The following is a 27942-nucleotide window of genomic DNA, read 5'->3' on the forward strand; positions in this document are numbered from 1 at the left end:
AAACGCAAACAAATGTTTCTTGATAAAAACAGCTAACATGTTAAAATATAACTTCTAACTTCTCTAAAAATAGCAAATGGAGTTAACAAAACTATTTAGCAACTTTTGGGAATATCTTAAATACTATTTGGTTACACTGCTTCATGTAAAACCCTGCTGCCTTAAGCTAAACAACAACTAAACAAAGTAAGACTTTTAGGAAGTGGTTAAAAATTTGACTTTTTAGAAAATAACGACATTTTCATTTAGGTAGGCCTGCTGCTCATTTCTGGGTGACCCGGATGGCGCCTGATGGGCATCTTGAAGGAGGAAATACCAGGATCTCACTAACCTTTTGCAGAATTATGCAAAAAATGATTTACCTTTCCAAAATAACATGGGAGCTTTGCAAAACGTCATTTGGGGTCTGGTAAAAGTAACACTGCATCTTGCAAGACCTTTGCTGGCTCTTGCAAAAAAAAAAGAATTATGTATCTTTCCAAGGTAACTTGGAATCTCAGAAAATCTTTAGCAGGATCATGAAAAACATTTGTGGTACATTGCAAAAGTAACATGAGAGAAACAGGCTGCATCAGAGAGGAAAATTATCTGGAACAGTGACCTTTGAGACTCCTTGCATTTCCATGCATTGATTCACCATCCACACTGATCTGCGTCTGTAGATTACCGATGTCGTAATTGCTCCTTGCATTAGAGTTCCTGAGGTTACGGGTTTTGCACCAACCCCCAACGTGTCATAAGTGGAAGAGGTTTTGAGAATTTCGATATATTTGAGGCATTACAACGTCTTAAATGGCTTTGATTGGATCTTGGTTTAAGAAAATTACCTCCTATCCTGATGATCATGAACGTCTTTCATAAACAGATCAAGAGTAATCACATGGAGTTGCTAAATATTTAATCAGCAAATTTGGTCTTGTACTAGCTGAGGTTCAAAGGTCATCTCATTGTTCCAGCTGCCTCCTTGGTGGAACACTGCTCTCAGACCAGCGGGGGAGGTTATCTCAGCTGTAGGCAACAGTTTGCTTGCACTTAATATTCTCCAAAGCACACACCATTGTAAATTGCTATACCCAAGTCTTTTTAACTGTATGGTCTGATTTTGCAATATCACACCTGCTGAGGTCACTTCTTTAACACAGACATTCGCAACAAAGTCCCTCTAGGAGAGTGGCTCTGCTGGTTGCAACGCCCTGAGGGCTGGACAGCTTGAAAGCAAAGCAAGAAGATCTCCCCCTGAACTCAGATAACCAAGACAAACAGAGTTAAAGGAACTCACAAGAGTTATCATGAAAAAAATGTACCCCCATCACACACAAATTGCATTAGAAGAAATTAAATATCCCTTTTTTAATTCTAGAGCTTTGCTTAAATATAAGGACATGAAGTGAAATCATCTGATCTTACAGGTCTTAGACCTTAGAAAGACAGTGGCCAGAAAAACTTTCTTTAATCTTGAACCTTGTTAAATTTGTCTCATTTCAAACTCAAATTTTGATGCATTTTAATGAGATTTTATGTGTTAAATTAACACGGTTGCAGATTCTTGTAAAAGGAAAAACATGTATAATGTTCCTTTTCTTACAAATAAGAACTCATAAAGTGTAACATTCACGTTTTCAGCCCCCTTATATTTGATAGTGCCGAACAATTCCCATCAGACAAAACCTAATTAGTGGGTTAGGGTTAGTGGTGAGCAGTAAGAAAACAATGCATGGCTTTCACAATATTTTACAAATAAAAATCTAATAACTGTGGTGTGCATTTTGTGTATTTTGATTCCCTTTCTACCCAGGTCTAAAGTCATTTGCAGCCTCTAACAGGTTTTCTTCTGGGATCGCTCTACATTGAACGCCATTCATCTTCCTTTGTGTGGGCATGACCAGCTTCCTCGTCCCCGCTAAAGTAAAGCATCCCCCCGAGCATGGTGTTGCCACCACCATGTTTCACTGCGGAGTTGTATGTGTTTCAGGGTCTTTTAGTATGGGTTTTGAATGTAGGCCAACATGTTGGACCTTGGTTTCATGTGACCAGATCACCTTCTTCTGCTTGTTTACTGTCTACCCTACATCACTTTGGTGGTAAACAGCAAGTTGCATTCGTCTTCAACAATTGCATTTTTCTTGTCATCCATCCATCCTGCTCCAGAGTTACTATGTGTCTCATTTGTTAAGAAAAAACATTTTATCCTCAAAATAAGCAGGCAGCATCAAGTAGGTTCTTAAACTTGTACCTGAAACAGATCATAGAGTAGAAGATTAAATCAAGTCAATGACCTCAAAGGTAAGGCATTAAGAGATAGACTTTTCTATTGCCAATGATGATTTCTTGCTTTTATATCTTCTGATACGTTCATGAGAACCTGGTTAGGATCAGGGGATTTTCTTACTGTGTTCTGAGAGATGGGAGTATGCTGACAAATGCTAATGTAATCAGAAAATATTGAGGACATACCTGGATAACTTCTATGGCAAACAGTGAGTTGGCTCTTTGATTAGTGATAGGGAACACTATCTTCCCTGTTTATGATTTTCTGCTGCCATTTGCTGCTCTAGATTCTGTTTCTTAGATAACCAAGTTTATTGACGCGGACAGAAATGTTGGTACTTACCAGGATGGGCCACTCAGTACCTCATTAAAACTTTACATTCCTCTGAACTCAAAGCATTTCCCCTTTCTAAGAGAACCTAAAGGTTTTAATCATTGGAAAAGACACAGTGGTTTGTGTTGGTGTATTCCAGCATGGTTCTCTCAAAGACATGATGGACAACCCTATATATTCATCATCTTTAATGACTCTTCTGCTGTTTCTCAAAGCCTCTCAAGGGGAGAAAAGTAAGCTTTAACAACGCCATTCTTAGGGAGTAAAAGAGAGTTTTGGAGAGTGTTTTGGAAAGAGTCGTTTGGAGTGATTAATTTGTCAGTTTTTGTTTCAATTGTCGTGAACATCTAAAGTGCTTTGAAAAGTATTTGCTACCTTACAGATTCCTTCTGTTTGTTTTTTTATGTGTTTTGTTTGTGTCTCACTTGAATGCTACAGGTCATTAAACATATAATATAAAGTATAGAGTAAATACAAAAAGCATTTTTCAAACGATGATTTCATGTATCAACGGAAAAAAGCTATCCAGACCAACCTGGTCCAATGAAAAAAAAACTAACTCCTTGGTAAATCACTTTTTTTTCATTAAATTGCCTTAGCCACAGCCAAACCTGATTACTGCAAGACCTATGGAATGACAAATGTTTAAATAGAACTTGTCTGACAACATAAATTAAAGTCATAAAGAATGACTTGCCTTAATTGATGAAACTGTGAATTCTGCTCTTTAGCAGAATATCCTGAAGGAGAATACCCTGCCATTAGTTTCTGACCTTAAGCTCAAGTTTGCCTGGGTTATGCAGTAGGACAACTGATCCAAAGCAAACCAGCAAGGTTTTGAAGCGGGCTAGCCAAACTCTGGACCACAAATATGAGGGAATCAATAGTGACTCAAAACTCCTAAGAGAGACATTACTAAACCGGTTTTACCATAACAACCACTATCATGTAATTCGCAGAGAGCTGAATGTGTTACATAGGGCAACCTCACACTGGTGTTGTGTGTTTTGCGTAGGTGTTGGTCATCTAAGTTTCAAGGCCTGTTTGTGATCCTAAAGCATTGCTCAAGATGAAGAGGCCATTCAACCCGATACTTAAATAAAACACCAACGATAGGGAAAAGCTGGATTTCACCCATGCTTGTGGGGGTGTTGGGACAGAAGTTTGGAAACCTCTGTACTATTCCTTGTGGTATTAGTTATTAAATACAGTGGGCGTATTTGATTTTAATATAAACAAAAGCAGCAAAAAAGTTTATATATAATAAAGAGTGTTTTTAGTGTAATACCTCACTTGCACCAAAGTAAGTAAGACAAACTAACTGCTGACTTACATTTAGATTGGAGCATCCCAGTCCATTATTACTGATATAGAAAACTTTTTGTTTATCCATCCATTCATCCATTTTCTATTCCCGCTTTATCACTGAACTGAATTTACGTCCTCATCTGCCCTCTTGTGGACAAAGCTTGGAGTACCACTGCGTGTTTGTACTTTGAAGCTGCAATTCTGCCATCATCCGTGGATACAGTTCTGCATTAACATAATAATAAACACATTATTGTATAACCGTTAGAATCATAGCCTACTCTTCCTTTGTAAAGCCAGAAACTGACCCTAACCAGACACCTAACATGCCACCAAGACCCCGGCTTTTACAGCCCAGCCGAGAATTGTTCATACCTATGGCACATTTAGATTTTACGGTACGGAGCCCGCGAGGGGACATGGGGGGATTTTTTATTTTTAATTTTGCGTCCCCACGCAATATTTTGCGTTCGCTCGCAAAAGTTGTTAATCACCTTGAGAAAGCTGTGCATTTTGGAACAGCAGCACATTTGACAAACTGCTCACAAAACAAAACACTTCATGCAGCAGTAATAAGCAAATAAAGTGTCACAGATGTGGTTTCTGCAGTATTATTGTCCAGAGTTCAGTAGTTTGACAGCATGTGGATAATAACTGTCTTTAAGTCTGATTGAAAATCCTTTTATTTAAGGTCGATTTCCAAATAAAACTCAATAAATCTCCAAAACGGGTCTCCCACAAAGTATTGCGAGATAACGCAAAGACTATTGCGTGGGAACGCAAAAGTTTTGCGAGCGAACGCAAAAGTATTGCGTAGGTACGCAAATTAAAACAAATTCCCCCATGTCCCCTCGCGGGCTCCGTAACTTGCATCTCTCAAAAGATGAACAAAGTATGTAAACTGAGTAGCAATTTTGAAACATACATATGTAGCTACTTTTGTTTACAAAAACCTATTTCCTCTGGCAGATTTAGGTTTGGAGTAATATTTTCATTTTAGCATCATTTTTCTTCTGAGTGAAAGTAATACTAATGTTTTAGAGTGAAACATTATTGAATGGGGCTGTAGATGAGGGTGATGGCAAAGAAGGCATTCCAACCTCAAAGACTCGGAGCTCATAACCAAAGATAAATCATCGAAATACCAGCAGTAACATGCTAAAAGTGGGTCTGATATGATAAGATTGTTGGAATGACAACAAACATTTATTTATAGTTTTCAATATATCAACTTATTTTGTTCTAAACCTGTCCACTTTGATCATTTTCAGCCTTTATTGCACGCTATTAAAATGACAGTTATAAATAAATTAAAGGGAAAGTCGGAAGAGGTATCGATCAAGACCACTTTGAAGGCTGCAAGAAAATCTAGTATCAAATATAAAAACTAATTTTTTTTTACTGTCAAATTTCTATACTTAAGATATGACAAGACATTTCGAATTATATTGTGTAAATTAAAGATAATCAAAATGAGCAGAATGTGTTATAATGTTCTATTCGTTGACACTGATTTGTAGGACTTCACTGTACGTCTTGGTGAAACTAGAACATCCGAGTCTACTCGAAGGCCCCACGTGGCTCAGCCAGTCAGAGCCACAGGAAACAAGGAACGCGTCCATGGAGATGATGTTTATGCTGTAACTGTTGCACCATTATTACGCTCTGATTGTACCGCCGCTGGCATAAAGAACTAAAAGCTTCTGGGACTTTGTAAAAGACCTCATGAAGAAGCGGCTAAGGTAGGGAAGGCAAACTGACCGCTACGAATGAGTTTTTCTCCAACTACTAAGCCTGCTGAGCTAACATTAAGCTAACATCGAAGCTCTTCCCAATCTTTCCCATCCTACGCAGTACTACAATGTCTTCTAAAATATTTTTGAAGTTGTTTGTTTTTTAGTTGCTAAGGCTGTCTGCTTGGGTTCAGTTAGGCTTTTTTCTATGAAGCAGATATTTTTTCTTTTGTGGAGCTGTGAAGTTATCTCATTCAGTAATCCTATTATTAGCACAGCAGGGCGAGTGGGACTACCTTTAAGATATTTAACCGAGAGCAGTTCAATCGGCACCCATGTTAAGCTACTTCAGCCTTGAATCTGTGATCCGGGTTTCCTCGTCTCTCTGCAGTAACCATGACAGCGGCTGCTCTCATAGGAGACCAGCTGATCCTTGAAGAGGACTACGATGAGAACTACATCCCATCTGAACAAGGTACACAGTTAGAGCCTGATTGTAGCGGCCGCCATGGAGGGTGTTAGAAAACACAAAACTATTATCTCTGTAGGAGTTTAGTAGCAGTTTTAATGTGATGAGATTTCAGATTCAGAAAAGCTTTATTGCCAAGTACGTTTTTGGACATACAAGGAATTTGTTTAGGCGTAGTTGGTGCAATACAGTACAAATTAAACAGTATAAACATATCTACAATATAATATAAATATATGTGCACAGTTTTAGATAGCGGTCATTTCTATTGTATTACATTGTAATATCAGATTGATTTATCATTTCATTGCATATCTAAGTGTTTCTTTTGGATCTTCATCAGATGGGTGTGAATAATTGTTAAAGCCCAAATAGAGCTTGCGTCTTCCTTCCTTCCTTCCTTCCTTTAATTAGCTTGTTCCTTTATCTCACCGTCGTACATTTTTTTTCCCTTCCCTCCCTTTTTCATTCCTTTTTTCATGTTTCTTCTATAAAGCTTGACTATAGAATTATTAACTGTAAATTTATTATGGGTTGTTATATTTATACAAGGTGGGATATAAGAAGTAAATTTGAGTCTGGAAAAGTGTGGAATGCAGACAGAGGATAGAGAAACTCCAATAACCTTTCAGCTCCCCTCACCATCCTCTGCAGGGCCTTCTGCTGCTATGGGTAGAATGCTATGAGGATGGTGGTAGGGAGGGACATTTTGTGTGTGTGTGTGTGTGTGTGAGTTTCCTTAGAAAGTGCATTCTCCACTGGGCTCATTTCATGGGCTCAATCAAGTCTGGTCCAAGACTGCATTGGACCCTAAACCAAATTTAATTTAGGGTCCTCCCTACTATAATCACTTCCTACATAGGGGGTGAGATCCAGTTGACATCCATCCTCAAATGGTGGTGCATTGCACTTTAAATTTACAGCATTAATATTGACAGCACTGGGCATTTTAGTTCCTATAAAAATATATTCTTTAGTTTGTTCTTGGGCTTTATCTGCTGTTCATGTAGCTATAAGCCCTGCTGTTTACGTGATTGTACCGTGTAGAAATTGAGGTGTACAAACAGCTCATTTAATTTGACTTATAAAAAAACATCTTTTACACTGATTTACAAATAACATGTTACCATGATCAATAATAAACAATATTATCCTTATTCTCTTAGCAATATATAGTCTTATTTACAGGCCTGTATTCCACAGTAATTTCTATAAAAATGGCCATCCTTCGGTTCCGCTTTTCCCATTTTCTTCTTTCTCTATGTGGTCAGAGATCCATGAGTATGCGAGAGAGATCGGAATTGATCCGGACAACGAGCCGGAGCTTCTGTGGTTGGCCAGGGAGGGCATGGTTGCTCCCTTGCCTCCTGAGTGGAAGCCATGGTAAGTAAAGAGAAAGCCACTTTAGAAAAGATCTTTACCTATAGGTTTACCCGAGTTAACTAGTTTAACCATAAGTTAGTACAGCAGGTGTTAGTTTTGGTATGTCTGATTAGTCAGGGTTAAATGAATGTTGTTGACATGGGAAGAAGTCTCTTGCCTTATAGCGAAACAGTGTGTGACACTGTTTATATGTTTACTCACCTACAGGTCCTTCTCAAAATATTAGCATATTGTGATAAAGTTCATTATTTTCCATAATGTCATGATGAAAATTTAACATTCATATATTTTAGATTCATTGCACACTAACTGAAATATTTCAGGTCTTGTATTGTCTTAATACGGATGATTTTGGCATACAGCTCATGAAAACCCAAAATTCCTATCTCACAAAATTAGCATATCATTAAAAGGGTCTCTAAACGAGCTATGAACCTAATCATCTGAATCAACGAGTTAACTCTAAACACCTGCAAAAGATTCCTGAGACCTTTAAAACTCCCAGCCTGGTTCATCACTCAAAACCCCAATCATGGGTAAGACTGCCGACCTGACAGCTGTCCAGAAGGCCACTATTGACACCCTCAAGCAAGAGGGTAAGACACAGAAAGAAATTTCTGAACGAATAGGCTGTTCCCAGAGTGCTGTATCAAGGCACCTCAGTGGGAAGTCTGTGGGAAGGAAAAGTGTGGCAGAAAACGCTGCACAACGAGAAGAGGTGACCGGACCCTGAGGAACATTGTGGAGAAGGGCTGATTCCAGACCTTGGGGGACCTGCGGAAGCAGTGGACTGAGTCTGGAGTAGAAACATCCAGAGCCACCGTGCACAGGCGTGTGCAGGAAATGGGCTACAGGTGCCGCATTCCCCAGGTCAAGCCACTTTTGAACCAGAAACAGCGGCAGAAGCGCCTGACCTGGGCTACAGAGAAGCAGCACTGGACTGTTGCTCAGTGGTCCAAAGTACTTTTTTCGGATGAAAGCAAATTCTGCATGTCATTCGGAAATCAAGGTGCCAGAGTCTGGAGGAAGACTGGGGAGAAGGAAATGCCAAAATGCCAGAAGTCCAGTGTCAAGTACCCACAGTCAGTGATGGTCTGGGGTGCTGTGTTTTATCAAGGACAGGGTCAATGCAGCTAGCTATCAGGAGATTTTGGAGCACTTCATGCTTCCATCTGCTGAAAGGTTTTATGGAGATGAAGATTTCATTTTTCAGCACGACCTGGTACCTGCTCACAGTGCCAAAACCACTGGTAAATGGTTTACTGACCATGGTATCACTGTGCTCAATTGGCCTGCCAACTCTCCTGACCTGAACCCCATAGAGAATCTGTGGGATATTGTGAAGAGAACGTTGAGAGACTCAAGACCCAACACTCTGGATGAGCTAAAGGCCGCTATCGAAGCATCCTGGGCCTCCATAAGACTTCAGCAGTGCCACAGGCTGATTGCCTCCATGCCACGCCGCATTGAAGCAGTCATTTCTGCAAAAGGATTCCCGACCAAGTATTGAGTGCATAACTGTACATGATTATTTGAAGGTTGACGTTTTTTGTATTAAAAACACTTTTCTTTTATTGGTCGGATGAAATATGCTAATTTTGTGAGATAGGAATTTTGGGTTTTCATGAGCTGTATGCCAAAATCATCCGTATTAAGACAATAAAAGACCTGAAATATTTCAGCTAGTGTGCAATGAATCTAAAATATATGAATGTTAAATTTTCATCATGACATTATGGAAAATAATGAACTTTATCACAATATGCTAATATTTTGAGAAGGACCTGTATATAGTGTCTTGCAAAAATATTCACATTACCACTTTTTGTCACATTAAACCACAAACTTTAATGTATTTTATTGTTTCTCTTCTTTCTAACCCAACACAAAGTAGTTGTGATGTGGCATGAAGATTATCAAGGTCTGGACTTTGACTGAGCCATTCTAACTTTGGTCGAACCATTTCATCGTACCTCTGGCTGTTTGTTTAGGGTTTGGTTCCTGCTGGAAGATAAACCTCTGCTCCAGATTCAATTCATCAGCAGCCTCTAACAGGTTTTCTTCTGGGATCGCCCTGTATTTATCTTCTTCCATTCTTCCATTGTCTCTGATGTCACCAGATGTTGTATTCCAGGTGATCTTCAGAGTCTTTTCTCCACTCAAGGCGTATTGGATGTAGGCCAAGAAAGTTCTGTTCTGGTATCATCTGACCAGAGCACCTTCTTTCTCATGTTTGCCGTGTTGCCTTCATGGCTTGTGGTAAACTGCAAATGGGATTTCCTATGACTTTCTTTCAACAATGGCTTTCTTTCATGAAGACCAAATTTGTGGAGTGGTTGTGTCTTAAGGTTGTCCCATCAACCAATTCCACTATCTGAGCTGTAGATCTCTGCAGCTCCTCCAGAGTTATCATCACCCTTGAGATGCTGTTTTATACCCTCACCTTGGTTAAAACGTCTCCGTGCAATCTTAAATATTCATTAATACTGGGTTTTCTTGTTAAAAAAACCCTCAATTGACAAGTAAAGAGTACTTTTTAATTTTACAAAATTTTAGATTCAGTATAAAGCAACTATGAGCTGGTGTGAAATTATTTGACTGAACCAGTTAGAATTGATTTCCTACTCTTCCCTCTCCCCCTCTTCTGTCACAGCCAGGACGTGACGGGGGACATCTACTACTTCAACTTCTCCTCGGGCCAGTCCACCTGGGACCATCCCTGTGATGAGCACTACCGGCGCTTGGTGGTCCAGGAGCGCGAGCGCGCCCAGCTCACGGGCGCTGCTGGGGGTGGCGGGGCTAAGAAGGACAAGAAGAAGAAAAAAGAAAAGAAGGAAAAAAAGGAGAAGAAGAAGAAGGAGCCACCGAAGACTCCAGCAGTTAGTGACTCGATCATTATGTTTTTTTTTTTTTTACAGTTAGAAGCTTTATATTTAGATGTTTTTAGGAATGAGTGATTGAAGGATCTTTTAATGTAATACAGACTGAAGTTCTAAGAAGAGTTTTGTGAGATTTAACCATTTTAATGTCTCCTGAAATACAAAATCAAACATATGAAGTGACAACATTTTTCCTAATTAAAAAAACTTGAATTAAAACATGACTCATCTCATCTGACCAACTAAATCTTTTGGAATAGGATTCATTTAAAACTGTTTCTGTTTCTCTAGGCACTGAGTTCATCTTCGGGGCCATTAGCGTCCCCGCTGTCCACTTTGGCACCTCTGAGAGGTCTAGACGTCCTTGGGCCAGGCCCTCTCTCTGGGTCTATCCCGCCGGTCCGGGGGTCCCTCGGCAGCTCTGGGGGGCTGGAACCTCTCAAGATGTCCCTTCCAGTAAGAGCCGTATTTAGGGCTTGTGTTTATTGAGTTTTACTTTCCGTTTGCTGTGATTTTGTTTTTTTCCCCAGGGCCCTCGGAGCAGTAGAGCAGCAAGTGTTTTAGGCTCCAGGAAAGAGGAGATGGTTTCACTTACTTTGCACGGTGTACATTATGAGGATGAGGATGATAATGAGGATGATGATGAGAAAATCTCTGAAAATGAGGTTGGTTTAGTTTTCTGTTGCTTTCACACATCAGTTTTTTTCCCCCTCACCAAACCAGATTTGGTCTTATTTCCAGCTGAGTCCCCGTGGATCCGACAGACTACTGAAGAACCTCCATCTAGACCTGGATGCTCTTGGAGGAGGCCTGCAGTATGAGGTAGACAGCTGAAGCTTTAGTAACTCTTCAGCAGATAATGTACTGCTCTGAGTGTAGCCAAGCGCCTGATTTCATTTGGGTCAAACAAATATGTTTTAAAAAGCTCGTGTAGCTTCTGGAAAAGCCATCTTGTTTGCTCCAGCTGAAAGTGGTCATGTTCTGTGCGCACGCTTTGATCAGGACAGTGAAGCCAGTGGTGCGACCCCAGCTGAGGAGAAGACGGAGCCGGAGCTGCAGGATCTGGCCCTGTCTGGAGACCATAGCCCCGACCCACCATCCCACCAGGTGAACACATATGATCAAACTCTCTGTGCCCTCCAGTTTTCAGTGATTATTTTTAAATCCATAATGTCCAGACACTATTGCTCTTTTTCTAACAAAAATATAAGAAGCGCATGAATACTGTACATGTGTTTTTGATCATTTATCATGTTTTTCATCGCCAGTTTTCTTTTCTCACCATTTTCTGCTCCTGTGATTTCGTTTAAACCACGTGTCATTCCTTCTCTTTTGTCTCTTTGACGTTGAAACCTCCCAACTGTTCCCCTGGGGACCTACATGTGTTTGTGCAGCTGCTGTGCTGCTGGGATATGTCTAACCGGCACGGCTTTCACTGTGCCTTCCTGTTTGTCCTCCTGTCCTCCTACTGTCACTGTTACTGCTTTGCTGTCTGAGCTGAAGTAACCCTGGCTTGCTTCTCCACCGTCAACTAGGGATGTCCCGATCAAGATGTTTATCATTATTATCGATCCGATTCCTTTAAGAATAAGCGTTTGCCGATACTGAGCCCCGTTCCTTTCAGTGCACTCTGTAGTAGAGGTGCACCATGTAAGACAATCTTGCAAAGATAATGAATGTTAATATGAATCCACAATTTTAAATCTTTATAAAATAACACAACACACACAGTATTACATGGCCTACTCTAGTCATTGCCATTCGACTGGTTGACGGCAATGATCTTCTGGATCCTCCAGTATCCTTTTTTTCTTTACAGTGACAGATATTTTGTCCTAACGGGAGTTTCTGCAGGACAACCTGATGTTTTTAAACACATACAGTCTTAAATTAAATTACGTCTTGGTCTGGCCGATGTTTTATTCTAATGCTAGCTTGTGCCTGGTAAATCCTAATTCTCCACTTTGAACGACATAAAGTCCACAGAGTAGTGTTTCAGCTGCTCTCTACACAGCTCCTCCTCCTACACAGAGCTGTCTGAGCATCGCGCACAGAGTAAGTCACATAATACAGACAGAGATTCATTTAATTGGCCTAGAATACAGATTTGCACGCCATGCACATGAAAAAAAGTTTGTGATTTTTAAAAACTGGCCATGCAAATAAACCCTGGACGGCTCACCAGGGGCAGCCCAACATGGATCAAGGAGTTATGTTGACTGAATACTGAACATTTATAAAGGCTGTGATCGGGACATCTCTGAATCCAACATAATGAATTCTACTCTTTGCCACCGAGGTATTTTTTTACTTAACTGAAGTGAGAGTAAAGGACAACTGTCCTTTCATCAAAACTGAACAGTTGTCTGATGAAATTCCCCACTGACTCAGTGCTGATAAAGAATTCATGCTTGGAAATGACTTATTCAGACCTTTCTTGTGCGTCCAACAGCTGGATCTGAAAATATCTAGAATTACAGTTGAGCCCAAAAATATTCACACTTCTTGCAGATTTAAGTCTAAAGTGGTCTTTTAATTTGAGGAAAATGTTTCTTCCAACTGGAAGTAATCTTAATGTTTTGGACTGGTCCAAAAGCCAGAGTCCTGATTTAAATCTGTGAAGGGAGCTAAAGATTAGGGTGATGGCAAGGGGGCCTTCCAGCCTCAAAGACTTGGATCTCATCACCAAAGATATGTCGTGGAAACATGTCTTTAAAAACAGTGTGATTGTTGGAATGCCAATAACATTTTTTCTTTTGATTATTGAGAAGGGTATAGGAATCTTTTATTAAAATGTAAAAACATAAACAAGCTTTTTGGTTGATTGAAAATAATTTTGGGCTTCACTGTGTATTGATTTTTCTTTTAAATTGTTCATTCATAAAGTCATGGCTTTAAAATGAAGTACACCCTCTTTATTTTGTGTTCCGACCCATTTTCCACTGTCATCGTTTATTTAGCAAAATTCAAGTCAAAGGCAGTTTGTGAAAATCTAATTATATCGACCAGTCAGTCAATGGTGCCTATCTCCAGCAGTCTATGGGCGGGAGGCAGGGTACACCCTGGACAGGTTGCCACTCCATCGCAGTATGGCCTATCGACCATGGTACCATGACCTGTTGGCAGTAGTTCTAAAGGTTCATAGCGAGGATCTGATGAGTCTCTCAGAATGTTTGCTGCCCTGTTCCTGCAGCATCTGTGAACCAGATCCTAGACAATGGGTAAATACACTTCATGGATCTGTTTATCCACCCTCACTATCCTCTGCAGGACAATCTTTTCTGCAATATTAAAGCTGCAGTACCAACTGAGATGCACGACATCAGCAGGGTCTCAACCACAGCTTTTTAGAATGTTATGAAGAGGCTGGTAGAGATTGATGTTTGTTTTAGTTTCCTCATAAAATCGTAGTTTGTTCTAAGTTCTGTTTTCTCCAAACTGAGCACCAGGTTGTTGTCTCTGCACCAGGCCTTTAGCTGTTTGACTTCCTCCCTGTACATTGTTTAATGATCAGGTTTTCCTCATGTGTGGATGCACACTTGTGCGTTAACAGTGTGAACAACAATGGACCGAGCACAAGACCTTGAGGGATCCCAGTGCTCAGCGTGATGGACTTGGAGATGTTTTTTTATAATGCGGCGGATTGCCGTCTTTTCAGTCAGCAAAGAATATGAATACTTTGTTCATGGACCTGTCTTAGGTTTTTACTTTCTTCATGTTTGCCTAATTTTATTAAATAAAAATTTACATCAGTATTATGTAACATTAACCCTAGTTGATATCAGACAAGGTTTATATTGATTTTCTTTAAAATGCTCTGACATGTTAAGTTTTAGATTTGAAAGAGGGTGTGCTTTATTTTTTACCATGCCATATGGGACGTTCTTCGTGTTCAAAGCATGGACCATCAGTTTTGCATGCAATTGTCTCAGTAATATCACACCTTTATTAACCTTCTGTGGGGGTCACAATCTTTTTGTCTGCCTGATTCCCACTCCTGCCCCCTATCTGCCCTTTGTGTCTCTGCACACCTTCCTTTATGTTTTGGGATGGATGGACCTCTCCCCTGTCCTTCCAACAAGGACTCTCTAAAGGGCCGCCACATCCACCTCTCTGCCAAGGCGGACAGCAGAAGCCAAGCCAGTGAGGAGGGAGCTGGTGCTACCACCCCTGAGTCTGAACACTTAGCTGAGGGGTCAGAACAGGAGGTGGAGAGGGAGTTAAATGAGCTGGGGGAAGGGACAGATGTCCAAACAGGTGAGGGAGATGGTGGAAAGGGAGGAGTAAAGAAGACAGAGGAAGAAGAGGCAGGGAATAAGACGAACGATGGAACAAAAAGAGAGAAGCAAGGTGATCTAAGCCAGGAAGAGGAAAAGGAAGAAGTGAATGAGAATCAGAGTAGAAGTAAAGACAGAGAATGTGAGGAGGAGGAGGGATTCTGTGTTGGCCAAGATGAAGGGCAAGATGTTTCAGAAGGCTTAAGTCATAGCAGTGGACAGAAGAGCAGTGAACAAAATGAAAAGAAAAGAAATGAGTTAAAAAGATATGTTGACCAAAATGATGAAAGCAATGAGGCTGAGAATAATGAAGTGAATGAGAATAAAGAAGTGAAAGATGTAGAAGAGCCAGAAATCAAGGATGAAGTTGCTGAAGAATGCCTTGTTTCTCATGATAATGGTAGTGGAGCTGAGAAGATGGGGATAGATGGAAAGCTAGGTGTGACCGAGAGAAACATTATTGGTGAATCCCAGGGTGAAAGTAAGAAGGATGCGGAAGAAAAGAATCACAAAGGAGGACAGGAAGAGGAAGAAGACGAGGAGGGTGAGAGTGACGAGGCTCTGCTGGGATGTTCCATAAGCCACAGAAAACTGACCGAGACTCCAGAGGAGGTTTTAGAAAGATTTGTACAGAGCGAAGGAAAGGAGACGTGGAAGGAAGGAGTGGAGATAGAAGAGGATTCAGAGGACCAAGCTCCTACAGGAGCATCAGAAAGTGAAGAAGAAGTCGAGGTGTTTAAAGCAGGGCCGTCTGAAGCCCAGCCAGCTGGGCTAGGACAGAAGACTCTGTCCTCCCGACCTGCAGAGGTAGGGTTCAGTGTCCTCCTCCAGTCTCTGCCAGCAGGTGCATGTAGCTCCCCAAGTCCACCTCCAGTGCCTTAGGGGCTGAGTTGTGTTGCTGTGATCCTCTGTCTGCGTGTCATCGTGCATGAAAGTAGATTAACCTTGTCAAAGGATGATCTGCTTGTGCCCTTGAGGACTGGATTGGAAAGTGTTGGTCCCTGCACCTATTGACAGTACAGACTTGCCATCTGCTTTTTGTTGAATGTTTTTTTTTTTTTTAGCTGTTCAGTCAGGAACAGAACCTTCATTTCCTTCCACCGCCTCCACATTTTAAAGTACTTGCTTTGCTTATAGAAAGGTTAAGGGTGCTGCTGCCTGCAGCCCAGCCTTGGTCCTGCTTGCACGTATGCTCTCCCTCAGTCTTACGTTAGTTTTGGTTCAGTGTTTGTTGCCGCCTGCTTGTCTGCATGCTTATATTCATGCAGGCTCAAGAGCCGTTACCGTTCCACTGAGTGTGTTTGTCTTATTGCAGGAGTCTGGGAACAATAAGAACATTGAAGAGGTTTCTTCTTCCATGGATCTGAAGGTAATCTGATTGCCTTCTGTGATACCCATCATACATGAACCCTGCTGTTTGATTTCTAACGTGTGAGAAATATTCTTGTTTTCTATCGTGAAGCTGTCACAGAAGGTTTTAGACATCAACGATCTGTCTGGGACAATCAGTCTGCTGGAGAAAGATGAGAGGGAGGAAACAGGAGAAGATGAAGAGGGGAATGAGGACAGAGGAAAGACAAAGACTGAGGCCACCAAGAGGTTATTTTTGAGTGCTGTTTGAATGTTAAGTGAGAAGTTGCTAAAAAGATTTCTTTAATCTAGGGCTTCCAGCATTCATGATATATTTAGCTGTATTTATGCTGCTGGGGCTAACATTTGCCCTCCATGTTGCCAGTTTGCCTTCCTTGGTCCACTTCTTCAGGCTTCCTGAATTTCACAGCCTGGAAATGTCCCAAAAAAGCTGTAATTGTGGAGATCCAGCTGTCAGGGTTTAGTAAAACACTTTGGATGTAGTCAGAGTCACTCAAATCTAGACATGGGCTGATATGAGATGCTCATGCTGTGATAACACCGAGTAAAAACACCCAGCAGTATTATTGGCACAATGTTTACACAAACATAACAAAAATTTATTCCATCCATCCATCCATCCATCCATCAATCCATCCATCCATCACAGTAGTATTATGTAACTTTTATTTTAAAACAGACAAATAACACATTTCTATTGCTCTAAATTAGTTTGGATGATTTTTATTATCTGTAGCATTTATTTCTTGTTATTTTGATACACAGATTTAAGCAAAAATACAGAATAGACACCTGTCATATTTGCTGGTCGTTTTTAAGCACTTATTGTGTAGAACATTATATCTTTTTGCTGCACTTCACCTTACCTCGTTAACAGACCAAGCAATCTGCTCAGGTAGCCATCCTGCAGTCAGCTTCTCGACGGGCATGGCGCATCATAGCTTGCTGACTGTAGTTGTTACCTTAAGAGAGTGATAAGTGTCCACATGACAACTATTTTTATTTTCCCTGACTGGAAATATTTCTAAACAGTCAAATTTGTCTTTCTTGGAACAAGGAAAAAGCTGTAGTAGCTTTCTTACAGCTAGCTGACTGGCAGTGTGCAGCAACAAGTGGGAGAGGTTCAGCATTGCATTACTCTGTACTCCACGACCGGAGAAAACTCTGATCACACCTTCAGTTTCACTAGCATCTCATTAGAAGGACTTTTTGTCTGTAGGAATGGCTTAACAGGTATTCTCAGCAGACTCAGCAGGCTTTGGAAAGCCTTGGTCTACCTTAATACCAGGAACTGGCCATTGCCTACTGAAATCTAAACACTTTCTGCTTCCATCCCATCAACTTTAAAGACAAAATGTCTCCTTGTTGCTGATATATCCAACTAGCGCTACTGAAACTGACTGAGATATTTTCCTCTTTTAACTGTTCCAGGTCATAATGTTTTTGCCTATTGAGTGTATTCTTATGGCAAACAGCTGTTTTTTAAAGTATTTGGAAACAAACACACAACCAGCGTTATTTTCCACTCAAAAAGTTGTGAAGGAAGCAGAACTTTAGTGTTTGACATCTTTGAAAGATTCTGTAAACCACAGAGCGCGTGTAACACTGTCCTCTCCTGCCGTGTCTTTAGTCCCTTCCTGTCTGAAGACAAAGACGAGCCAACAGCTCGCAAAGTGGATCGACTTGTCCTCCACCAGTCCAACCAGTCATTGTCCAGCTCCCCCGATCTAGAACGAAGGTCCCCCAAACATCACAAAACACAAACCCTCGGTGCATCTCTGGGGCTGCAGAGACCCGAAACCTCTAGAGGTCGGCCAGGCCGGACGTTAGATGCCCCGGTTGAAAATACAGAACCCACCATAAAAGAACAAGGAAGTTCTCTGGTGGAAGGGCCAAACTGGAAAGCACGGATGGAGAGAGAAAGGGAGAACGAGGAAAAGAAGGACAAGATGAGGGCAGAGAAAGAGGAGAGGAGTATGAGGCAGAAGGAGGAGGAAATGGGGGAGGAAAAGAAGAGGCTGAGATTGGAGGTTGAACAAGAGCTGGAGGAGGATGAGGAGAAGGAGCGCTGGTTGAAAGAAAAGGAAAAGAGGATGCATCTCCTTCAGGAGGAACTGAGGAGAGGAGAGGAGGAGGAGGAAAGGAAACTGAGAGAGGAAAGTGAGATGAAACTGAGGTAGGCGTTGGCTGCATTTAATTAAGACTGTCTCATCATTTGATTTACATTAACTGGAACACCTAACTGTCTTCTCTCTACTTGTTTGTGCCGTGACTGTGTTTCCAGGGAGCTGCGGCAGAACCTGCTGTCTAAGAGGAGAGAGGAGGAGGCCAGGCTGAACAAGGAGGCAGAGAAAACCCTGGAGGAACTCCGAGAGTCTGTCAGGGAGGAGAGGGAGCAGCAGCAGCAGAAGCTCAGGTCAGACATACATGAAGGAAATACAGTGCAATGCCAACTTTTTCGTGCACTGTCATGTTACAATGATAGACCAACACAAAGAGATCCACAACTTAGTTATCACTCACGAACCCCACAAACCTGGTCGCCACGGAAGATTGGTAAGAAGAAAGCCCTTAACATAAAGCCTGAGAAACAAAGGAGTGGTTCAGATCAAAGCAGCTTCATGACCTAAACCAGCAAACGAACCAAATCCAACATCTTTAGACTTCCTGAGTCCGCCCCATTAAGACCAGTGTCTGTCATGTTTTCAGGGAAGAGAGTGAGGCGATGTTAAAGGAGTCACGCATCGCCCTGGAGGTGGAGCGAGCAGCAACACGTGACAGACTGGAGGCGCAGAAGAAGCGGGACATCGAACATCTGAAGGCTGAGTCAGAGGAGGAGCTGGAGGCCATGAAGAAAAGGCTGGAGAGGGAGATGGAGGAGAAACTGAACACTCTTAAACAAGAGGTGGTCGAGCATGATGCTGAGAAGCACTTTATTGTTAACTTCATATTGTTTGGTATATGAAACCTGACATGACTGCAGTTTTTGGTTTTTTGCAGCATTAGTGGCCTTTATTTTTGATAGTAGGTAGACAGGAAGGAGGGGCAAAGAGAGGGGGAGACTTTCGGCAAAGATCGCCGGGTCCGGGACTCGAACCCGGGACGCCCACTTTGAGGACTATAGCCTCTATATGTGGTCGCACGCTAACCCCCTACACCACCAGCGCTGCGCTAGCAGCACCACCTCCACTGCACAGCTGCATCCGATAGTCTTAGCTTAGGCTAGATATCAAATATCAAAGAATCTTTTTAAACCTTAACCAAAAGTTTACATTTGATCTGTTTGATGGATTTTGCTGCCAAAACAAATTAAAGAACCATCTGTGTTTGCAAAATGTTGTCTGTATAAAGGTCAACAGCACAGAGAGGAGGAGGGAGCTGATAGTAAGTCCTCGACCTGAACACCAGCTGGCAGAGTACCACAGAGAGGTTAGGTCAGACACACACACACACACACACACACGTACCGACTGCTGTCATCAGCATCTGTGCTCCTTTGTAAACACGAGCTGACACCCTGAAGCTCGTAGTCCATGTGAGCTTTGCCTTGTTGTTTGTGTTGCGAACTGAACCTTTCTTCGGCCGGCCCAGCTGAGCGATGTGCTGCAGGAAGTGCGGGACGAGGTGCAGCGGGAACACGACAGGAAGCTAGAGCAGCTGAAGGACGACCACAGGAGGGAGATGAATGGAATCAGGGAAAAATATCTGGATGAGGTCAGACATACGAACAACAGTCACATTTTGACCTTTAACAGCGCAGTAATGTTTGTAAATGTTAACCATATTATAGAGAGAAATAAAATCGTCTTGTTTGCTTTAAGATTATTATTGACTTGTACACACTTGTGTTCTAGGAGACTGCTCAGAAGGAGCGCCTATTGTATACGCTACAGGAGGACAGACAGCGCCTCCAGGCATCACATGATCTCCAGTTGGAGAAACTCCGCCTGCAGCTCGATGGACAGATCCAAAAGACTCAGCTAGCTCATTCGCGTAAGGTGAGTCCAAATACAGGCACAGCTTTTCTGCTAAGAAACGAAAGGATCCATCCACCTGCCACAGGATCTTACTTTCTCCTGCAGGAGTCGGAGCTGCGGGATCTGGCAGATAAGTTGGAGCTGAGAGAGAAAGAGCTGAAGAGCCAGGAAGTCTTGCTGCAAACCAAGGTATGTCCATCCAGTACTTTGCAGAAGTATTCAGGCCTCTTGGTCTTTCCCAAAACATGTCATGTTTCATTACAGCCACTAGTGTCTATGTATTTTCTGTGATTTTATGTGATAAGCCAACATAATTTTGTGGATAATTGTGAATTGGATGGAAAGTTATACATTGCTTTCAAAAGACCTACAAATGCTCAGTTGAATTTAGGCCTGGACTTGGACTAGGCCATTCTAAAACATACATATGCTTTGATGTAAACCATTCCATTGTAGCTCTGGCTGTGTGTTTCAGGTCGTTGTCCTTCTAGGAGGTCCAGCTTCTAGTAGGACAACAAACCCCAAACATACAGCCAGTCTCAAGTCTGTTTCCAGCCTCTAAGAGGGTTTATACCAGTATCGTCCTGTCTTCATCCATATTCTAATCAACACTGACCAGCCGATCTGTCCCTGCTGAATAAAAAACATCCCCACAGCATGATGCTGCCACCATTATGTCTCACATACTTCATATGGCCCTTTTACAACAATGCTGTTGTTCCTGCTAGTCCTCCATAAAGGCCAGATTGGTGGAGTGCAACACTAATAGCTGCACTGTCAAGAGAATGTCCCACCTGAGGTGTGAATCTGTGCAGCTCCTCCAAAGCTACCATGAGCCTCTTGGCTCCTTCTATGATAAGTGCTCTCCATGCCAGGCCTGTCCTTTGTCTTGGTTGGTTTGAAGTTGTGCCACACTCCATCCATGTTCAGAGGATGGATTGAACAGATCTCAATGAGATCTTCAAAGCCTGCTTTAAACTTCTCAACAACCAGACCGATCTGCTGTGTTCCTTGATCTTCATGATGCTGTTTGTTCTCTAAGGTTTTCTTACAAACCCCTGATACCTTCACAGCCTCGCTGTGAATACAACCAAAATCCAGGGCTTCATACTGAGCCCTGGATTTTATTTCTAGGTATCACAGTAAAAGGGCCTGGATGCATATGCAATTTTTTTGTGCATGCACTATGTTGGGTTTTGAAGTCTGTGGTTCTAAAGACACACAATGATTTAAAGTTCATGGGTATGAATACTTTTGCAAAGCACTGTGTGTTCTCTTAACACAAATCACTACATGCACTGATCATCTCCTCCTCCTGTCAGGCTGCAGATCTTCATAGGAGGAGGAAGAAGCTCGGTGAAGAGGAGGAAGAATTAGACAGAAAGATAGAGGTGCGAGATTTTCTCACCGTCAACCGATTGCTTTCGCTATTTGTAGCAGCCACCAACATTTAGCATGTGTCTCTTCAGGCTTTACCTCAGCTGGTCCGGGAGAGAGACCAGCTGAACGAGGAGCTGCAGAGGCTGAGGGAGGAGGTGGCACACGCCCGGCAGCTCTCTCACAGAGCCAGGGAAGAAAGGGATGAGGCCAAGGACCAGCGGGAGAGGATGAGAGAGGAGAGAGACAAAGCCAAGGAGGACAAGGAGCGGCTGGAGAGCAAGGTGGCGCTGCTGCAGGAGAGATGCGACCGCCTCACCTGCAGAATCAGGTACAGTTTTGAGACCCTCTATGACAGGAACAGTGAAAAAGTACAACTGCTGGTTTGTACAAAAGAATTGAGTCAAACTTGCTTGTTTTGTATTTTAATTGTCATTTGAAAACATGTGAAAATATGATCTTAAAAGTAACACCAATGTTGAAAATGAAATCAAGTCAATAAAATCGTTTTTTTCAGTGAGCTCGAACAAACTGGAGATGGAAGCACTTTGCCCAAATCAGAGCAGAGCAGAAAGAAGTCAGAGAAGGCAACAGCGCCCCCTGATGACAGAATAGACTCATCGCTACATGTCGAGGAGCTGGACGACCGGCCTCTCTCCCCTGTACCCGACAGCCACAGCAGCATCGTCGAGTAAGGAGAAACAAGACACAGAGTTCCAAACTTAGGAGAACTTCCAACTTCCTGAGTAGCTGATTAATGAGTGATTCAATGTTCCCAGGTTCAGGCAGTACGTCTCCTCACACGGCGCCTCCATCCAGAAGACCAAGCAGTTCCTGGAGAGGGAGCGCAGCCGGCTGCTGGAGAGGCAGGCGGCTCTGCAGGCAGCCCAGACAAGCACCGCTCAGGACCCCAGTCTCAGAGGACCAACTGAGGAGAGAATGAGAACCCTCCAACAGGTGCAGGGAGGAGCGTGACCCCCTTCTCTTGTAAACTCTTCATATGGGGTGGGTCTAAGTGATTTTTAAGAGATGCACCGCTAGGTTCTGATTGCTCTCACTGATTCTGTCAGGAGGCCAGACATGTGGCAGAGCTTCAGCGGACAGTTCAGAGAGGAGCCTCCCTGCTGCGGAGGAAAGAGGAGCAGCTTCAGCAGCTGGAGACCTCCATGGCTGAGGAGGTCCTTCTTTTCTTATTACACACATCATTATTCTGAGCTGTTACTTATGCCCCTTTTCCACTGGCTCGATTTGGCCCTACTCGACTCCACTCGCCTCGCTTTGTGAGCATTTCCATTACAGTTTTTTCCGTACCGGTACCTACTTTTTTGATCCCTGCTCCTGAGCAGGTACGACCGGGGCTGAGTCGGGACTACATGTGATGTGACCAGACTGCTGTTCACTGATTGGCTGTGAGAGGAGGAGAAATGAGAAGGTTTTCATTGAAACAGTGGAGGGAAAAGTAAATAAAACTCGAGCAACTACAATACTATTAAGGACCACAGTGGCCGGAGCAGGTCCAACATGTCATTTTACCATTTCAATTCAATTCAATTCAAAAATGCTTTATTGATCCCCGAGGTGAAATTAGAATTCCAGTACAACCCATCCGGACACACAACTTGACACAAGACATGGGGGGACGGGTCACCGAGGCTTTGCTGCCCAATCACATGCGCTGCCCAATGGTTTATGACCATTTATGGGTCATAAACCAGCCTGAAGGCTGACAGAAAAGAAAAAGGACAAATCACCTTTCTGAATTACATGCAGGCAGAGCGCTGTATTTAATAACATCCTAAACCAGCTGATCACACATAAAATCAGCTGTTCAGAGGCACAAACCTTTCCCCCAAAACACACAAAACAAAACCACCATGAAACAGCGTGTTTGGTTCGGACATTTATTGACGAACCAGCGTCTGCAGGAGGAGGGAGCAGGCAGAGAGCAGCTGCCCGTATTTAGACTGCCTTCATCGGATCAAACGGGAGGACGAGTCGCTGAATCTGCGGAGCATGAATATGCAATATCCAACCTAAAACTAACTTCAGAGGTCATAAGTGAGCAGTTTTGCGCTTTTAAGTCCCTGTCCTCGTTATTGCCACAGCGGAGGCAAAAACTTTTCCATAAAGCCCAAAATTCTAACTTCTTCAGGCAAACTTTGGAGCTTCACCATCCAGACAGCAGCATCTCCCCTCTCTGCTTCTCCTGACTCACCCCCTATCATCAGAACCCCTGAGCCTTATTTTATAAGTTCTGGCTGGGCTGTGGACTAGATAACTATCCCAGTGGATCATTTTCGACATAAAAAACATAAATAAGAGATTCTTGCAAATACATTAATACAAACATTAGTATTTGGTTTATGTTTTTATTTTTACACTCATGGCTGGAGGCGGGGCTTCAGCCACCAAAGCTTCAGCTGTCGGCGGGTCAGTGGAAACACAACTGGTACCGTACGGAGTAAAGCGAAACCGAGTGGAGTGGAGCCGTGGCGAGCTAAAATGAGCCAAACACCTTATTTTGGTTTTATGTCAAGCTTACAGCATAAATGTCGCTTTTTAATCAGTTCTGCAAATTCAGGATATTTTTAACAGGCCCGTTGGGTTGCATACGTATGTGTGTCCTGTTAGAATGTCAACGCCTTCTTTGTTGCATTGTTCATTCAGGCCATGTTTGAGGATTCATCTCAACTTATGGAAGACAGGAAGGTGACGTTTGATGTGACCGAATCAGACATCAGCAGTGCGGTGGAGCCACCGGGTGGGACAGGTGACACACTCATCATACGCCATGAAGCAAAGAGCCAGTAGCACAGGAGGCCTGCAGTATGATGACCTTAGGGAGGGAGCAAGGCTTGGTCTTCCCTCGTTCAGTTCAAAATCAGCAAAGCGCTTCAGAAACTGAAACTTACCAGTTGGGAAAATTCAAAATCCCCAACGATTAATGTTTTGGGAATTATGAATCCTGAGTTTTGGTTTATTTCCGTGGATCCAATTCACAACAAATGTTACTTCCAGGCGATTTAAAAGACAAACAGATCCAATGGAAATTTAGAAATTTATGGTTAAATCAGTTCAATCATAAAGACATTACATATATTCCCATTTAATACTAATATAATTCTGTGCAGTCAAATTAGATTTAAAACGGCAGCTGGTGCAAAGTTTCCTGTCTAAGGAAATGCTGACGTTTGCAACGAGTTGTTTGCAGCAATGCCTCATTCTGAGCAAGCTGGATGAGGGATTGCTGCCTGCCACTTCTGTCACATGAAGCTAGAATAATAATACATTCAAGCTAGAAATTGTCAATAACAACCTCTCTGTAGCTTATGTAACACCTGCATGTCACGGGTTCTCCTCACACCATATTGTTGTATTTCTGCCCCCCCCGAGCCCACTCGTAACTCCCTTTGTGCGTCCTCTGTGGTGCCGTGGTGTTAGAAGTAACCGCGCATGTCGGGTGCTCGTTCATCTCTTTATATCGCTCTCCTTCTTCTCTCATCAGGAGATCACCTCACCGTCCCAGCCAAAGTCCAGGAATTAGCAGAGTCCCTGCAGCACATCTCAGGCCAGCTCAACAGCGTTCTGGGCGCACTGGGCTCATTGGCCCAGAGGGAAAACAGCTCACTTTCTTCTCCTTTCTCCATGCCTCAGAGGTTCGGGACAGAGGCATGGGGCCCAGCTCCCACCTCAGCGCCAGTCATTCCTCAGATGTACGGCCTGGCTCCCAGCTCTTTAGCACCACCACCAGCACCTGATAGGCTCTCAGAGGCGCTCTGGAGCTGGGCACCTCAGAGCAGCTCTGCCGCCACCCCTCTGTTCAGCACCCCGATCAGCAGCGGGCTGACAACCTCAGGAGACTTCATGAACAGCAGATGGAGCCAGATATTCCCTGGTAGGTCGACGCGTTATTAAAGCCTGATCGTTTGGGCTCATTTAGTCGCTGCTGTTATTCCCGAGCAATTCTTCTGTTCTCCAGGAGCAGCCACTGATCCGGGCGTTTCCAGCACCAAGAGAACCGCTTCATCTTATCCATCTTACGCTCCCGTCAGGTACAGACACCTTTTGATTGTACAGATGCTCATTACTGCGCTGTAATCTTTAAAGTGTGTGTGTTTCTGTGTGTGTAAGTGAGCACAGCCGCAGCCATCAGGCGATGCAGAGGTCAGTGGAGCTGGGTGGTCCGAGGCTGCAGGGGCTGATTGACAGTAACAGGAAGTGGCTGAACATGCGCAGGAAAGACCCCAGCATGTATCCTTCCTACACAAAAAACCGGGATTTGCTAAGATTGTTTTGTGAAGTAATTGTCTTGAAATAAATAAAAATGTTGTCAGTGTAAAAAAAAAAAAGAAAAGAGAAACAAGGACTTTTAACCTTTTAACCTTATTTTAGGATTAATAGAGAAAATGCAAGAAACAAATAATTTGATTCCTTTTTAAGAAAACAAAAACATTGTAATGCCTAAAATGCAATGACACAGCATGTCTTTAGTGTAGACATCTGTAGCAAAGGATGCACCTGCAACTAAAGTAAGTTCCAACATTAACATGTGAAAAGCTCGGTCCTTCCTGGCTGACCCGTGCAGCGCTAGATAAAATGGAACCCTTGTAATGTATTTAAAATGAGGAAAATGGAGATTTTTTACAACTGAAATCCTACTTGCAATATTTTCAAACAACATCCCCCATCCCATGATTTTTCGAATATAGTGCAGCCTGTAATTTGAAGCGGGGGGACTCGAACACAGTTGGGTGTTCCAACAGGAGAACGAACCCAAAACCCGTTTTGGGAAAGATAAAGAAATAGCTTCTGAAATGGCCTCAACTCAAAACATTTTTGAAGATTTCTGGAATATGCCTCAGAAACAGGATATTTGGCAGGTTTCCGGTTTAAGTGAGCGCCAACAATTGTGATGAAATGTGTGATCAAGAACCCAGCCAGGAAGCTTTTAGATGGATGCAAAGAGAATGGTTTTTCTGCAACTTGCTAAGGTTTCACTGAATATGAGGGAAGATATGTGTATAATGTTGTCTACGTTAGATTCTGACATCATTAATATGCTGGAGCATCATTCCAACCTAGAAAAAAATAACTTTTTAACTAAATCATTAAAACCAGTATGAAATCCCTACCAACAATGGATGACTGGAACCTTCTGAACCGGGTGAATGTTACCTCTCTATAACAGCTCACTTTGATTTCTCTTCTCCTCTGTCTGATGACCGATCACTCGGTGTTAACCCCTTCTCTTCGTCACTTGTGCCCGTCATAGTCTTTAACTCAGCCCCTCCAGACCGCTGTTCACTCGCTATCGAGCTGCTTCTTCTAAGAGCGGACTGGTTCAGCTGGGCTTGGACGACAACAACCAGATCAGAGTCTATCACTACTGACAACATAACCCACGGTTCTGAGGAGCCTGGAGCGTTAATGACACCATGATGTTCCAGGAGACGATGTTTACAGGGACTTCTTAAAGCTTTTTAAAGGTCTTCAGGGATGCAGCGCCTCCTCCACTGTGGACATGGCTGTTCAGGGTTGAGACAGGAGCTTTCCTAAAACCATGAGCTTCACAGCTTGTCTTTACACCAGTTTTTCTTTTTTTGTAAGGCACTTATGTCAAGGTTTTTAAAGGATTTCTTCAACTTTAGCGTTAAAATGAATCTGCTGGAGGTTATTTGCTTTAAATAAAAGCCTTCTCTACTCCCCCAGTGTTTACAGAGCAGCAACCGTTTGCTGCACACTTCTATATTTTGTGCAAGTGTTGTGTAAATATTGTATTTTTTTATTAAATATATAATTTTAATACATTATTTTTTGCGTTTCCTTCTTTTTGTTCACAAAACACCTTGTTTTCCGTTTATGACCACAACACACAGCGCCTTGAAAAATTATTCGCACTCCTTGAACTTCTTCACATTTACATTCCAACCAAAAACGTAGGATTTTAAAGCATCTTGAAAACGGAGGAACACAGCAGAAAGTCTGGTCAGAAGTGAACATACAGGTCCTTCTCACAATATTAGCATATTGTGATAAAGTTCATTATTTTCCATAATGTAATGATGAACATTTAACATTCATATATTTTAGATTCATTGCACACTAACTGAAATATTTCAGGTCTTTTATTGTCTTAATACGGATGATTTTGGCATACAGCTCATGAAAACCCAAAATTCCTATCTCACAAAATTAGCATATTTCATCCGACCAATAAAAGAAAAGTGTTTTTAATACAAAAAACGTCAACCTTCAAATAATCATGTACAGTTATGCACTCAATACTTGGTCGGGAATCCTTTGGCAGAAATGACTGCTTCAATGCGGCGTGGCATGGAGGCAATCAGCCCGTGGCACTGCTGAGGTCTTATGGAGGCCCAGGATGCTTCGATAGCGGCTTTTAGCTCATCCAGAGTGTTGGGTCTTGAGTCTCTCAACGTTCTCTTCACAATATCCCACAGATTCTCTATGGGGTTCAGGTCAGGAGAGTTGGCAGGCCAATTGAGCACAGTGATACCATGGTCAGTAAACCATTTACCAGTGGTTTTGGCACTGTGAGCAGGTGC

The 27942-nt window shown here is 42.6% G+C and overlaps 1 protein-coding gene and 1 long non-coding RNA gene across 5 annotated transcripts; one reads left to right on the forward strand and one right to left on the reverse strand.

Annotated features, from left to right (window-relative positions):
* Positions 1-955: 955 nt before the first annotated feature.
* LOC124884552 lies at positions 956-6019 on the reverse strand. Its single transcript, XR_007042466.1, has 4 exons — positions 5940-6019; positions 3936-4135; positions 1117-1236; positions 956-1008 (listed from the first exon to the last, which is right to left on the reverse strand). It is a non-coding gene; the product is annotated as an uncharacterized LOC124884552 (long non-coding RNA).
* Positions 5491-27186, forward strand: LOC124884545 (centrosomal protein of 164 kDa-like). 4 transcript variants are annotated; one of them, XM_047392503.1, is made up of 28 exons: positions 5492-5652; positions 6035-6118; positions 7384-7495; positions 10149-10374; positions 10666-10830; positions 10905-11039; positions 11116-11196; positions 11377-11481; positions 14457-15458; positions 15967-16020; positions 16114-16250; positions 17653-18198; positions 18307-18438; positions 18732-18927; positions 19374-19451; positions 19614-19736; positions 19877-20020; positions 20105-20188; positions 21322-21390; positions 21469-21707; positions 21894-22067; positions 22156-22333; positions 22447-22554; positions 24044-24146; positions 24882-25271; positions 25356-25428; positions 25508-25627; positions 26670-27186. In XM_047392503.1, exons 2-28 carry the CDS (start codon positions 6040-6042, stop codon positions 26764-26766), a joined length of 4950 nt encoding a protein of 1649 aa, XP_047248459.1. In that variant the 5' UTR covers positions 5492-5652; positions 6035-6039; the 3' UTR covers positions 26767-27186. The 4 variants fall into 4 exon arrangements, 3 of the variants coding, with proteins under 3 accessions (XP_047248461.1, XP_047248459.1, XP_047248460.1); XM_047392504.1 differs by having other exon boundaries at positions 24044-24137; XR_007042464.1 differs by lacking the exons at positions 24882-25271; positions 25356-25428; positions 25508-25627; positions 26670-27186 and having other exon boundaries at positions 5491-5652; positions 22156-22363; positions 24044-24064.
* The last annotated feature ends 756 nt before the right edge of the window (positions 27187-27942 follow it).

The sequence above is a fragment of the Girardinichthys multiradiatus genome, chromosome 18, assembly GCF_021462225.1.
Source record: "Girardinichthys multiradiatus isolate DD_20200921_A chromosome 18, DD_fGirMul_XY1, whole genome shotgun sequence".
Taxonomy (NCBI): Eukaryota; Metazoa; Chordata; class Actinopteri; order Cyprinodontiformes; family Goodeidae; genus Girardinichthys; species Girardinichthys multiradiatus.

Bases quoted from the DNA above. Each gene is read 5' to 3' on its own strand.
- LOC124884545 (XM_047392503.1), top strand. From the start codon at position 6,040: ATGACAGCGGCTGCTCTCATAGGAGACCAGCTGATCCTTGAAGAGGAC. The intron at 16,021-16,113 runs GTAATCTGATTG...TCTATCGTGAAG, and splicing joins CTTCTTCCATGGATCTGAAG to CTGTCACAGAAGGTTTTAGA. The intron at 19,452-19,613 runs GTTAGGTCAGAC...CGGCCGGCCCAG, and splicing joins TGGCAGAGTACCACAGAGAG to CTGAGCGATGTGCTGCAGGA.